The sequence below is a fragment of the Staurois parvus genome, unplaced genomic scaffold (genome assembly GCF_062004578.1).
Source record: "Staurois parvus isolate SC_StPar_1 unplaced genomic scaffold, SC_StPar_1.0 ptg000071l, whole genome shotgun sequence".
NCBI lineage: Eukaryota > Metazoa > Chordata > Amphibia > Anura > Ranidae > Staurois > Staurois parvus.
The window spans coordinates 863,901-877,829 of record NW_028317867.1 but is presented as its reverse complement, the minus strand read 5'-3'; the positions used below and the strand labels follow the sequence as shown (position 1 = coordinate 877,829).

The 13,929-nt window shown below is 38.9% G+C and overlaps 1 protein-coding gene across 2 annotated transcripts in view; it reads left to right on the top strand.

Annotated features, from left to right (window-relative positions):
- The window catches only part of SCFD2 (sec1 family domain containing 2), a 615,832-nt gene that overhangs the window by 582,821 nt on the left and 19,082 nt on the right, over window positions 1-13,929 (top strand). For both annotated transcript variants that reach the window (XM_089669243.1, XM_089669242.1), the window contains one exon: window positions 10,841-10,960. In XM_089669243.1, the coding sequence (XP_089525369.1) occupies window positions 10,841-10,960 (120 nt within the window). The remainder of the gene's footprint in view (window positions 1-10,840; window positions 10,961-13,929) is intronic.

Below are 13,929 nucleotides of genomic sequence, written 5' to 3'. Positions count from 1 at the left end.
TAGAGCATACTGCCATAGTTCCTGACTTACAGATCTCACTACCATAATCCATGAAAGGTAGAATTTATTGCCATATTCGTGACAGACAGACCTCACTGCCGTAGTCCCTGACATAAGATCTCACTTCCATAGTTCGTGATAGGTAGAGCTCATTCTGCTAATCACTGATAGAAAAAGTTTATTGCCAAAGTCCCTTATAGGCAGATCTCACTGTCATAGTCCCTGATAGGTAGAGCTCATTCTCTTCATCACTGATAGACAGATCTCACTTCCAAAGTCCCTGATGGACAGATCTTACTGCCATAGTCCCTGATGGACAGATCTTACTTCCATAGTCCCTGATGGACAGATCTTACTGCCATAGTCCCTGATGGACAGATCTTACTGCCATAGTCCCTGATGGACAGATCTTACTGCCATAGTCCCTGATGGACAGATCTTACTGCCATAGTCCCTGATGGACAGATCTTACTGCCATAGTCCCTGATGGACAGATCTTACTGCCATAGTCCCTGATGGACAGATCTTACTGCCCTAGTCCCTGATGGACAGATCTTACTGCCATAGTCCCTGATGGACAGATCTTACTGCCATAGTCCCTGATGGACAGATCTTACTGCCATAGTCCCTGATGGGTAGATCTCACTGTCATAGTCCTGAATAGACAGATGTCACTACCATACCCCCCGAAAGATGGATGTCACTACCATATTTTCTGATAGATGGATGTCTCTATCATAATCCTTTAAAGAAAGATCTCACTGCCATAGGTCTTGATAGACAAATCACACTGCCATAGTCCTCATAAATTTTTATTTATTTATTTCAGGTACTTGTATAGCGCCGTCAATTTATGCAGCACTTTACATATATATTGTACATTCACATCAGCCCCTAACCCTCAAGGGGTGTACAATCTAAGGTCCCTAACTTACATTCATACACATACAAGGGCCAATTTAGACAGGATCCAATGAACCTACCAGCATGTCTTTGGAGTGTGGGAGGGCACCCAGAGGAAACTCATGCAGGCACAGAGAGAACATGCATCCCATGGTTGGGATTTGAACCAAAGACCCTAGTACTGCCAGCCAGATATACTTCATTGCCATAATCCCTAAAGGGATTGTATGAATATTTTATGCCTACCTATTCTCTACAATAGTTTTTCACAGAGCGGCCCTGAACCCCCTATTCTGAGGTTCCCCAGTGGCGCTTTTGGCTCCTCCTCTTCTCCGTGTGCCAACATAGGAAGCCACTTCCTATGGTGGCACACTTGTGGCTCAATCCTGTGTCAGGCTGTGTGCCTATTGGCATACACAGCGCAACTAGACCTTGCCCCCCCCCCCCCCCAGCTCCCTCCTCGCAGGATTTGACGGACAGCAGCAGGAGCCAATGGCTCCCAATACGTCCGAGTCTCCTGTGAGAAGAGTGAGAGCGGAGAACAGCTGCTGCAGACTGGCACAGTGCTGGATCAAGATTGGCCTCAGGTAAATGTTTTAGGGGGGGGCTGGCGGGAGCAACGTTTTTTACCTTAATGCAGAGAATACATTAAGGTAAAAAAAAACCTTTTTCCTTTAAACCACTGATAGACCTCACTGACAGATCTTGCTGCCATAGTGCCTGACATAGAGATCTTACTGCTATACTCCCTGATACCTTGCTGCCATAACCTTGATAGATAGATCTGAGTGCCATAGTCCCTGTTATGTACAGCTCATTGCCATTGTCACTGATATACAGATCCCACTGCCATAGCTCTGATTAGAAGAGTTCATTGCTATAGTCACTCATAAACAGATTTTACTGCCATGGCCCCTGATGGACAGATCTCAGTTCCATAGTATCTGATAGACAGATCTCGATGCCATTATCCCTGTTTGACAGATATCACTGCCAGAGCTGTGACAGATAGACCTCAATGTCATTGTTCCTAATAGACAGACCTCACTGATATAGTCCCTGATAGACCTTGCATTATAGTAAATACAGCCCTAGTATAGTCCCTGATAGGCAGACTTTGCTGCCATAGCCATTGGCTCTGCAGTGCCACAATGGTAAATTCAGCCCTACTACAGACCCTGATAGGCAGCCCTCACTCCCATAGTGTCTGACCTCTCTGCCTAGATATATCGAAGAAGCAGGCATGTGATTCAAACCTAAAGCATATTTCCATATATGAAACATCAACTTGGCCTCCAAGACACAAACCACGCCATTTGGTGTTATGTAACGCTTTTCATTGTTCTGCATGTATCATTTTATAAGGCAATTTGCACCTCTGGTGATAAATGCAGCAAGTATTGAAGAAAAATCTGAAAACAAAATCAATTCTGCTATAAGTAATTTATGAAAGCGATTTGTTTATGTGGTCTGTACTATTAAAATATTTGTTGCTTTGGAAAAAAGACATGGCACCATCATTGTCATATTTCAGCCATTCTGCTAGTACATAATGTACTAGGACTAAGGCACCCCAGGCCAGCACATGGTCCTCATTAGCATACATTTGATCAGTGGGAGGAGCATCATGCTAATCACTGTGATAATTATTCCAGCTGCTAAAGAGAAGACAGTTCAAACATCCCACTTTGCAGCTATGCAGATTTGGATTTCTGCCACTTTACTTTCTATACTTTAGTTATAGTCTGTCTTTGGCTTACAACTTCCAGCTTGCCTGTGTTATGATAAGCACTGGATGTTCCAGATTTTTTTTTTTTTTCAAAAATATGTTTTGCAATACTTATCCAAAAAAAAATAACACGTGTTTGACTGTACTAGCAATGTACACTATGCCCACAGGCTTCATCTGAATGGAGAAGCCGAGTGTGTTCATCACGTAACAGAAGTTGTTAAAGCAATGGAGAATGAGCAAATATACGTGAAGAGAGAGAACTGTGCCTTGTGTGGATAGCTGTACGCTACATTATGGTATTGTTTCTCAAACTGTGGGGCTGATGGTGGTACCTGTCCACAGTGTGGGTAGTATGTATCTCCCAGTGCAGAGTATGGTCATATAAGTGTTATCTGGTATTGGCAGGCGCTAAAGAGAGCATGTAAATTGAACCCCCTTAAGTGTATATCCATTTTATGTTTTTGAGAAGAAAATGATTAGTGGTAGAGATGGAGTTTTCAGTTGTTGAAAGACTTGCCATGTTTTCTTGGCATTGTCATATGGAAACTTATTGCTTACCAAAAATAACTTAAACAAGGCTTAGACTCATGAATGGGTAAACAGTTGTAGTTAGGTCCACACCATTTGCTGTGGAAGCATAATATTATTGTGTTAAGAATGAAGTGGTCTACCTTTCCACTCAGGGATAATAAAGCCATAATGAGGTTAGTTCTTAAAGGCACTGTACACCTTCAAATGTTTTTGTTCTTGTAATTAGATATAGCTTAGTTATATTCCCTGTGCCACTTCTTTCCCTTAGTGTCATGGCTGGTCAATGTCCCTATATTTGTGGTTTGCTACAGCTAACCTGCCCCTATTTTTCAAAGTCACACTAAATCCAATGCATGTGTTGTCATCCACCCTGTGCTGCATCACAAATGTGGGAGTGCCAATGTAGTATAAAAAATATCTTCAAGATTCATGGTCAGCTCTCTGTGTGTCTGTGAATGCTCTGCCTGCTTTCTCTGTGTCAGATCTAACTACAGAGCAGCTCTCTCCTGAACTAGACTAAGAGAGCCCAGAGATTGTGGGATATATAGTTTCTTCACAAGAAATGTTAGTTCTCAGACTACAGAGGTCATGCATTAACCTGAGCAGTGCCATGCTGCATGCTTCATGTTGGAACACAAACAGAAACTTCTGACACAGCAATGTGAAGATCTACTTTACTATAGGCTGTGCAAACAGGGCAACAAATGACACCATGAAACTATGTATATCCTATGCAGGTGGAAACATACGGTGTAGATAGGGAGGTTTATAATGCCTTTAAGATCCCACTTCAAAGGCAGGTCAACTTCTTTGACATGGTATGGTCTGACTTGGTTAAGAGGAAGCGCGTAACCCTGGATTTAGTCTGTCCATTTGTTTGTACATGAATTGTCTATAGTTAAGAGGTGGGAATCACCCAAAAGACCAAACTTTCATACTCCAGTTTTTTGGGTTTTTTTAAATCCTATTTTTCACTGTGTCGCAGTTATAAACTGGTTTGAAGGAATCTCTACAGCAAGAGTTGCAAAAAGAGTCACAAGAAACACAACCAGTGCGTTAGGTTGATTCTACCCATTATTCATTGTGGTTATACAGGAATAACAACAGTTAATATTCAGTGTATGAATGTTTTGGCTCTATATATTGGAATGTTAATTTCACAGCATTTCAGCAGTTTTTCTTTTATGTGTGAAGTATCCACCAGTAGTTAAATTTTAAACAATGTTGATAGTTTTAGCTTTTGTAGGAAAAGTACCCTAAAGTGAATATGTTGTTAAATTAACATTTTTAAATAAAGCTAACCTATAAAGAAAATGATTAATACTTACCTACAACACAATCTGCAGTACTGATCTTTGTTCTGTTGCAGAGTTAAGGGATAAGTTCACCTTTTTACTAAAAATAATAAACGCACATTTTTTTGCAGGTAAAAAAAATGTGCATTTATTATTTTTTGTTTCTGGAGCCTCTAAAGCATTACACCAGCAATCAGCAGATCGCTGGTGCCATGCAGGTCTCCTGCTGACCTGCCAGTATGTCTGCTTGCCCACACAGGATGCAAGGACAAGCAGATATACTGAGAGATCAATGAAATACCATGGCACTCCACAGTGCCATGGTAGTTCATTGAGAACTACAAGCCGTCAGCTGCAAAGGCTGTCGGGACTTGTAGTTCATTCATTCACAGAACACCGTAAGTAAATGATGTGGCCAGGCGGACGGAACCCTGCGCGGCCACACTTTTGTAACATTGTCATAGCTAGCGGGGAGGAGAAGATGTTACATGTTACACCCTCAATATGGGTGTAACATGTTATGAAGGGTGAACTTATCTTTTAAGCTGGCTAAGAAATCTGCATCTGACACACTTCTAAGTGTGTAGACGCCTGAACCCCCTGTCTACTATGTGGTTCCATCAACCGGCCACTACATTACTACAGAGTCCTGCTGGCAGAAGGAACCTCAACGCGAAGAGTGAAAGTCATCCAACACGCCCGGAAATGTGCCGAATTCAGAAGATTTTTTAGCCAACTTAGTTTTGCTACAGAGCATAGAACAGTCTGCATAGCTCTTGCTCCCATTGCTAAATTTGTGTGCAACATATTCCCAGTGTATAAGGCTAATTTTGATTTTTGTTGGTAATAACTGTGTAGAAACCATAGCAAACTTTCAGGATACCAGGCTTATGTGACATCTAAAGGATATATTCTTTGAAAGCTTGAAATTATATCCTTCTTAGCAAAGATACACTCTTAAATGTATGTTTACTTTGATTTACAAAACCGTAGGTCATACTTCCACCTAATTATAATCATTCAGGGTTTCTATAGCGCAGCGCTTTACATTATAAAGGGACAGTGCAGTTACAATATAATTCAATACAAGCTTACAATTATGCACTGTAGCTAAGGAGAATAGGAAAGAGTCACAGCTGTAACAAGCTAGCCTTTTATTTCAGATTATTACACTGAAATTAGTTGTCAAGGAATAATTCTAATTTCTAAAGTCCTCACTATTGCAGATGACAATGTCCATTGAAAGGGACTGGTATCGGGAATAGTTGCTACCCAACCACCTGGATCTGCCTTCCCTGACAGTTGGACATCATCTTTGATGATCAATAGTAAGGACAGATAAATGGTAAACATCTGCACATACATTTTTATAACTTATGCAGTGCTTAGTTCAGAATTAACTATATTTTTTCTAGTGTGATAATATTTTATCATCGCAATATGGAAATATGCATTCTATTTGTCTGTTTAAATGGTAGAAATATACTTCTAGTTGACTAAACTGGTAAACGGATTGGAAGGGATTTATTAAACAAAAGTATAGACTTATAGAAAATACTAAGTGTCAAATAGTTTACCTGTTCATAAAAAATATTTGCAATAATTTTTTGGTTATATAAACAATACTGCAGAGAACACAAATGAACAATGGCAGTGTGGATGGCCTTGTTCAGTTCAGCTATGTATGTAGTGGGTTTGAGGATAGGCAAGGGGGCAGTTACAGAGTAGGAAAACCACTGTCAGGAACCATTTACCAAGTCAAGAATCTGAGTAGATATTAAACTGAGGCAAAGGTCAAATACAGGAAAGGAAATCACAATAACATACACAAGGATTACCTGGCATTTAGGAAGGGGTGTCATGTTTTAAGTGAGTTCTTCTACCCATAGTAGTCTCAGTTCCCTGAAACCAAATAGGTTCACTCACAATGAAAACAGGCATTTGACAGAGACAGAAAGTAGGTTGAATGAGAACGTTTAATAGATACCAGGCTAGAAAACCAGGAAGGAGGACTAAACAAAAAAAGTGAACAAGGTATTGGATCAGGGGCCAGTAGAAGAAGGGGAAGAATTCTAAGCAGCAGCTTAGAAATACAAAGGAGGACAAGACAAATAATATTCAGAAGACAAGCTAACATACAAAACCAGGATCAAGAGTATAGAAGCCAAATGCTTAAGCCAAAACATAAAATTCTGGAACAAAAGGTCAAATCCCTAATTGGATACTTTGAGTTCCTGAGAAATATTAATGGGCACTGCAGATCACAAAAACAGACAGATGTCCTTATACATTGTTACTCAAGCAAAGATTAGGTAAGGCGTAGAGACACAGAGTGACAGACAGATGCAGGCTAATAGGTTTTAAGGATATGTCAAGGGAAGCCAATGGTTTAGTCAACACTGAGTTGCAAAGACCCAGTTAGAACCTTACAGGTGTCTAAATGGAATTTGTTTGATCCAAGTGTGGCTCTTAAAGCTTATATGACTTGACAAGCTAAGACTAACATAAAATGATTGTTTTAGTTTGTGTGAATGACACATAAGGAATCTCAATATTAAGTTTTTGTACTGATGCTCACTGGTTTATTCAGTCATTTTGGTTGGCAGGAAGGTTTACGAGTTTTAAATGATTTTTCTTTTTTTTAAGATGACATACAACATAAGAACAGTATTGTAAATGTTAGGTTTTTTAAATTTCCTGTCTTGACCTTTTCCAGCTCTCACATTTCTCCAAATGTGCCCCAAGCCCTTACCTGGGACAACCTTGACCATTTTTTCTGCCCTTTGGCTCTTAGTCCAGACTTGTAGAGACTTCATTGATGCTGTAAATTGTTTGTATTCCATCATCATTATAAATATTTCTTTCTCTCATATTAAGCATTTGTGCTTCTGTTGATTCTGAAGTTGATGTGTTAAGCTACATAACCTCAAGAGGGTCTTGAAGTTTTCTGCTGATTAGAGGAGAAGAAAAACACAGCAAGCATGATGAAAACAGCATAAACATTGTCTTATTTGTACTTCTTAATTGATTTTAATCTAGCTGTTGGTATGGTTAAACGATGTCCTTTTCTGGGTGACCTAACAGCCATCTTTATGACATTAGAGGAACATGTTGGGTTTATATACACTTTAACAATTATTGACAATGAGATGCTAAAATGAATTCATCCTAAATATGTCACAAAATTGTGAGACATCAATGGTACCAGTAGTTCTGATCAGGGTATGATCTGTATTGCCTGAAGCCTGTGTTCATTCTCAGTATTTTAGTAAAGTCAGTTCTGTTGAGCTTTACATTCTGAACAGCCACACCTTGTGTGACTAGAGCCCAGAACGTCAAAGCATGCTGTTTGCAGGTGGGCTTTTTCAGTCAGCAAAAGACAATGATATTTGAATAGCCTAGTAAGTGAAGCATTCACTTACAAGTCTTCAATAAATATACTCTATGTAATTTCTCCTTATAAGTGGCCATTGTTCCTATACTTTTTTTAATGGAACTATTATGCATCTCAGTGCACACATTCCAAAGAAAGGCACAGTAAAAAATGTCTGAACAATCTGAAGGGGGGGGGGGGGGGTCAGTGTTACCTAGATCAAAGCTACTTAAAAAGTATTTCAATTGCTGTCTCTTCGCACAAAATACATTGACACCAGCACCTCAGCAAGGGTTTTCTTTCTATAAAACCAAAGATCTATGAGAAGAGTCACAAATGAAAGGGGCTCAAGACAATGTATGATTTCCATGTGTGGCCCCCTACACTTCACTGTAAGGACTAAAATGAATACTTTTGTTAAAAATTACCTAGTAGGCTAGTAGGCAGGTTCAGTTCACCCTCCCCTTTGGGGGATGAGAGGAACATTATTCCTACGCATCCTTGGTAAATGTCATTAGGAGAGCAAAGGTCCAGTTGCAACACTGGATGACCCCGTGGCCATCTTTAGTAAGGGCAATGCTAATAGCAGTGCTCAAGTGTAGTTGGTGCACAGTTGTGAAGTGGATAGTGTAGGGACAGGATCAATGCTAGATAGGGACAGCTCATTTAGCCTAGTGGGAGGTTCCTGACTAGGAGGGTTCTGATAATATCCGGGCTCCTGTGCGGTGATTAAGAACCAACATCACTCTGATATTTGTCAATACTGTGTCACCTGCCTACAGCCACTTCTCTACTCAGATGTTGCTCCGGTCACATAAGCCTGTCAAAGTAACAATCCATGCAGAGTCTTGCTGATGTGACACTAACATTTCTGGAACTTTTGCAACTGTGTTCTTGTAATAGTTTTCTCCTGGTGTTTCATATTTTATGAAACTGTTAAGTCAAGACATTTGGCACTGTACCCCACTTGTTGTTTGCCTACCTACAATTTAAACAAATAAAAATTGACCCAGTTTCTTATTGTCTCTGTGTGCTGTTCTTCCACATCTGGTACCAACTCCTTGGCCCCGTCCACATGCTTTCCAGAGTATTAATTATTCCTTGTCATTTATCACTAGTGAAAACAGTAGGGCCAGTTGTTTTTTTCGAATACCTGTTTGCTAGATGATTTATGGAAAGGCCAACAGAGACAAGCTCTCTTCATATTTACCTATAGGATAGTGAAAACCTAGCCCTTGACAGGTACCCATAAATCAGAATCTTTCTGCCTGAAAGGTGCTTACAAAACACCTGGTTTCATTCTAGGTCTTTCAGTTCCATAAATCCAGTGAAGAAAATATAGCTGTGAGGCTGTGCTTCCTTTAAAGTGGTTTTAAAGGCAGGAGGGTTTTTTTTACCTTTAGCATTCTTTACATTAAGGTAAAAAACCTGCTATGTTCAGCTCCCCAGCCCAAATACTTACCTGAGCCCATTCTCGTTACAGCACTGTGCTTGAGAGTAGCAGCTCTCTTATCTCTCTCTTCTCACAGGCTTAGAGACAGCAGTAGGAGCCATTGGCTCCTGCTATTGTCAATCAAATCCTATACGGAGGGACCGGAGGGCAGGGCAGAGCCATGCCGTGTGTGTCAGTAGACACATCCCAGCTTAGGATCGGTTTTTGCATTAGTGTCCCATAGCAAGCAGTTGCTATGGGGGAACTGGGAAGGGAGGAGGAGCCAAGAGCGCCTGTGAGTAGACCCCAGAAGCGGAAGTTTGGGGCTGCTTTGTGTGAAACAATTGCTTAGAGCTGGTAAGTATAACATGTTTATTATTTAAATTTTTAAAAATACAGCTTTCCAATCACTTTAATATCTGCAGATTCCTTGTTTTGTTTTCTAGAACGTTAGAAAATGAAAGCAGAAAACTGATTGGCTCTTACATAAAATTGCTAGATTTGATTTGCTATGCTTTATGTTCCCGAATCAGAACACAAAATACTAAAGTGATCATACCCACAACAAGTGCAACAAAGTTAGGAAAAACGCTGCTTTTCCTTTATAATGATTAGTTCTGGAAGCTGCTCTGACTTTTAAAAAAAAATCTCAATGTATTTTGGCCAATGAGATGACATTATGCTACTAACTGCCTAGGGGTAGTGGTAGCAAAGATTCTATATTCTGCTAAACTTGTGTCACCCAAATGTGAATTGTTGTTCTGTTACTTGTCTCATTGCACACAACCTGCATAGTCCCATTGGTGTACCAGCTCACAAAAACAACACAGTGTGCCACACTTTCAAAGTCGGGCATCGGGTGACAACTGCTAGTGGAATAGGGTATACATGCTGCCTACTACTCTAGGTGTACTGATGTAGAGTGGACTCATGGTCTCTTTTAGTCTCTCTGCCCCTAGTCTCAATTTGCCTTGTTTAGTGATGATATCTGCTCTGGCTAGTGCAATACTGATAATAGCCAGTCAGTTGGGGTAGGAAGAAGGCCTGCACAAGACTATTGGTCTAGCAAATAGAAGTATTAATCCAACCCTGCCTACAGTATTTGGTGTCATCCTTTTGTGTCCTCATTATGGCTTCTCAACAGCACCATTATGACAACACAGAGCGCCATCGGGATGCTACCTAAAAGACTTGGCACAGGAGACACTTATAAACCCATGTAGGATGGAACTATTATCTGAAAATTAGGGTTAAAGCTGGAAACTAGTATGTAGCATAAGTTTTGCAATGCCACAAAAATGTATAATATGTGGTTGTGAAAGAATACCAACAGTTAATGAAGGCAATCTTGGCTTAATGTATACCTCATATAATATAAGTAACTATTTGCAGAGACTTGTATTTCAGTGTGCACTACTGTCTGATGGATTGGTAAGCAATGCATTGCTAAATGGGTGTACTCTTCCTAACATTTTTCGAGCATAGTTTAATATTTTGTGTAGGCAAAAATAGTAAAGGGAAACTTCAATATTGGCATAAATACCAAACTGAAACTTATTATTTTATATTTCCAGGTGAGCCGTCCACATCCAGCAGACTCCCCTCTACTTATCCTGTTTGTCATTGGTGGAGTCACCGTCTCAGAAGTCCGAATGGTGAAAGATCTTGTATCAACGCTCAAACCAGGTGTCCAGGTACGAACACATTGGGTACATACACAAAGTTCCCCAAAAATCTCTTGACTGAACAAGAGATTTGTGTGGAGGTCAGAAAATCACCTTGAACTTTTAGTTTCTTTTGATTTGAAGGTTATGGGGGTAAAATGTTAGCAACACTACAATTGCATTTAAAAATATACTGTTCATAATGAGTACTCCAAGCTTCCTCTGGAAATATTTGTGGGTGTAGATTCCCATTGAAGTTTTTGTAAATTGATGTACATATGTTTTGTTTAATTTCTCTAGTTTATAGAATCTTTGTTTAACAAATAAACATTCAATACAGGATTTTTAGGAAGTTAGCTAAAAAGAGAGCAGAGTAGATTCTTCCTGCCTAAAGGTTTGCTTTTCTGAAATTTTGGACTGAGCCTTAGATAAGGGAGGAGTCAGTCTGATGACACATTCAGCTAGAGCTATTGAGTTCTGTAAGGAAAAAGCAAATCAGAAAGCTAAAGTAGCAAGATTTATTAAGAGAGTTAGAACATCATCTGTTGACTTTAAAGGAGAACACAAAATATTAGCCATACTTTTTATTTGCCTGACCAAAAAAAAAATATATTTTTAACATTATTTAAAAATGTTTTTTACATCCTGAATACAATAAAGAAAATGTTTACAGAACCACATTTCATTAAGCAAAACTGTCTTGACCCTGGACATATCAAAATGAGCATTTGCTGAAAGAGTCAAGGCTTGACCTCTGTCCACTCTCACATCCTAAGCCCCTTAACTATTGAGTCTGTCTGTTATATTATTAAAAGGGGTTGGGAGAGATGGGGTCAGTCTCAACTTTTCATTGTCAAAATGCACATGCATCTGAATATACATTTTTTTTTTTATTTATGTTTACATTTCCCAGATTAGTGACAGGTATACATGAATGTTCTCAGATGGGAACAGTGGTAAAGAAGGATAAGAGATCACTAGCACTGCACTGCACTGCACAATCAAATATTGGGGCTTCAACAATAAGCATAATTTTACATACAGCTTTTTAACACAAACTTCAATCCAAATGGAAATAAGCTTTTTTTTTTTTTTTCTTTGGACACCACTCTTACTGTGTACTCTGTGTACATTTTTTAAGTCTATATAAAAATGCAGATAAACTATTTCTTCTCATTGCTTTAGACACTCCTCTATAGGGGGTGTCTAAATAGACAGCGCTGTGGTAGTTGATTGAAAATTACAAGCCCACAGCCAGTAAGGCTGTTGGGACTTGCAGTTCATTAATTCACGGAAGTCTGTGAATAATGATGTGGCCGTGTGGGCCGAGCACCGCATGGCCACGCTGTTTTCAAATTTGACAGATAGTACGGGGAGACTTCTCCCCGTACTATTTGTCAGAGGGAGAGGGGGCGGCGGCTGCTATGGGAACATGTTACATGTTCCACCCTAAAAAACGGGTGCAACATGTAACATGTTCCCAAAGGTGAACTTATCCTTTAACCCCTTTCCGAGCCAGTGTCTTTAGTGCAGTGACAGTGTATAGTATTATCACTGATCACTGTATTTTTGTCACTAGTAATGTCAGTGGCAGTTAGTCATTTTCTTCCGGTGTCAGTGTCAAATTTCCTTCTGCACTATCGCAGTTCTAATATTAGTCGCTGATTGCCGCCATTATTAGTATTATTAGTACTTATTAGTAAAAAAAACGCCATTATTAGTAAAAAAACCAGATTCCAGTATATATACCATACTTTGTAGGCGCTATAACTTTCACACAAACCAATCAATTTACACTTATTGGGATTTTTTTTTTCCAAAGACATGTAGCAGAATCCATATTGGGTGAAACCTTAGAAAGAATTTTCATTTCTTTTTATTGGATATGTTTTATAGCAGAAATTAAAAAATATTTTTTTTAATTTTCAGTGTTTTTTCATTTCTATTGCACAAATAAAAAAAAAACAGTGGTGATCCAATACAACCAAAAGAAAACTCTATTTGTGTGAAAAAAATTATATAAATTTTGTTTGGGTAGAGCATTGCATGACCATACAATTACCAGTTAAAGTAGCGTACTGCCATATATAAAACAAAAAGGCCTAGTCATGAACTGGTAAAATCTTCCAGATCTGAAGTAGTTACCTTTCAATATAATTCCTTGTAGGAAAGATGGAAACAAATCCGCATTTGCTTTCATAAATCAGCCCTATTGTCTTTATTACAAATGTCTACTTTATTTAAAAATATCACTTATTATCCTCCTTCTGGGATGTTTTTGAAGGGAAGGATTGTGAAATATAAGACTACAATGATACATGTAATTAAGGAGTATTTTTAAGTTTAGTTTTTAAGATACAAATGTGTAAAGAGAAATAGGTTATTGAGCTGTAAATGTGATCACGTTCCCTGGCAAACAGTTTATAATCCGCTCGACTATGTTAATCACTGCAACGGACATTGCTGATGGGGGAGTGTAAATCCTCCAACCTCTGATAGGATTATAAAATGAATTTTGTTTTATTTCATAGAATTTCTGGCAAAATGTAGTTCAAAAACTACTCATTTAAAGATTTACTTGACTGAGTTGAATAAAAAGAGTACTGTTAGCTCTTTTTTGTTAATCCTCCTGATGGAAGGTGTTTAGAAAGATGGTGGCTTATCCATTTATGTGTGTGACACTTTAACACGTCTACCAGTTGGTATCATGATATGTACTCTGGAAGTAAAAATCAGCTTTAGAAAAGCCATTTTTGTCTGTCAGCTTGGTCTGTAATTCCTATCATCATGTCTAATGGAATGAACTAGATATATTTTAATGCTCTTAGTCTGCTTTAAGATATGAAACCCCATTAGCTTTATCATGAATGCAGGAAGTTTGAAGTAATGAAGATAGTTGCATAGTTAGCAAATATAAAAACAGACACAAGTCTATCACTTTTAGATGATTCTTACAAATTTCGACAATGATGATCCTCATACCACTTTTTCATTGTATT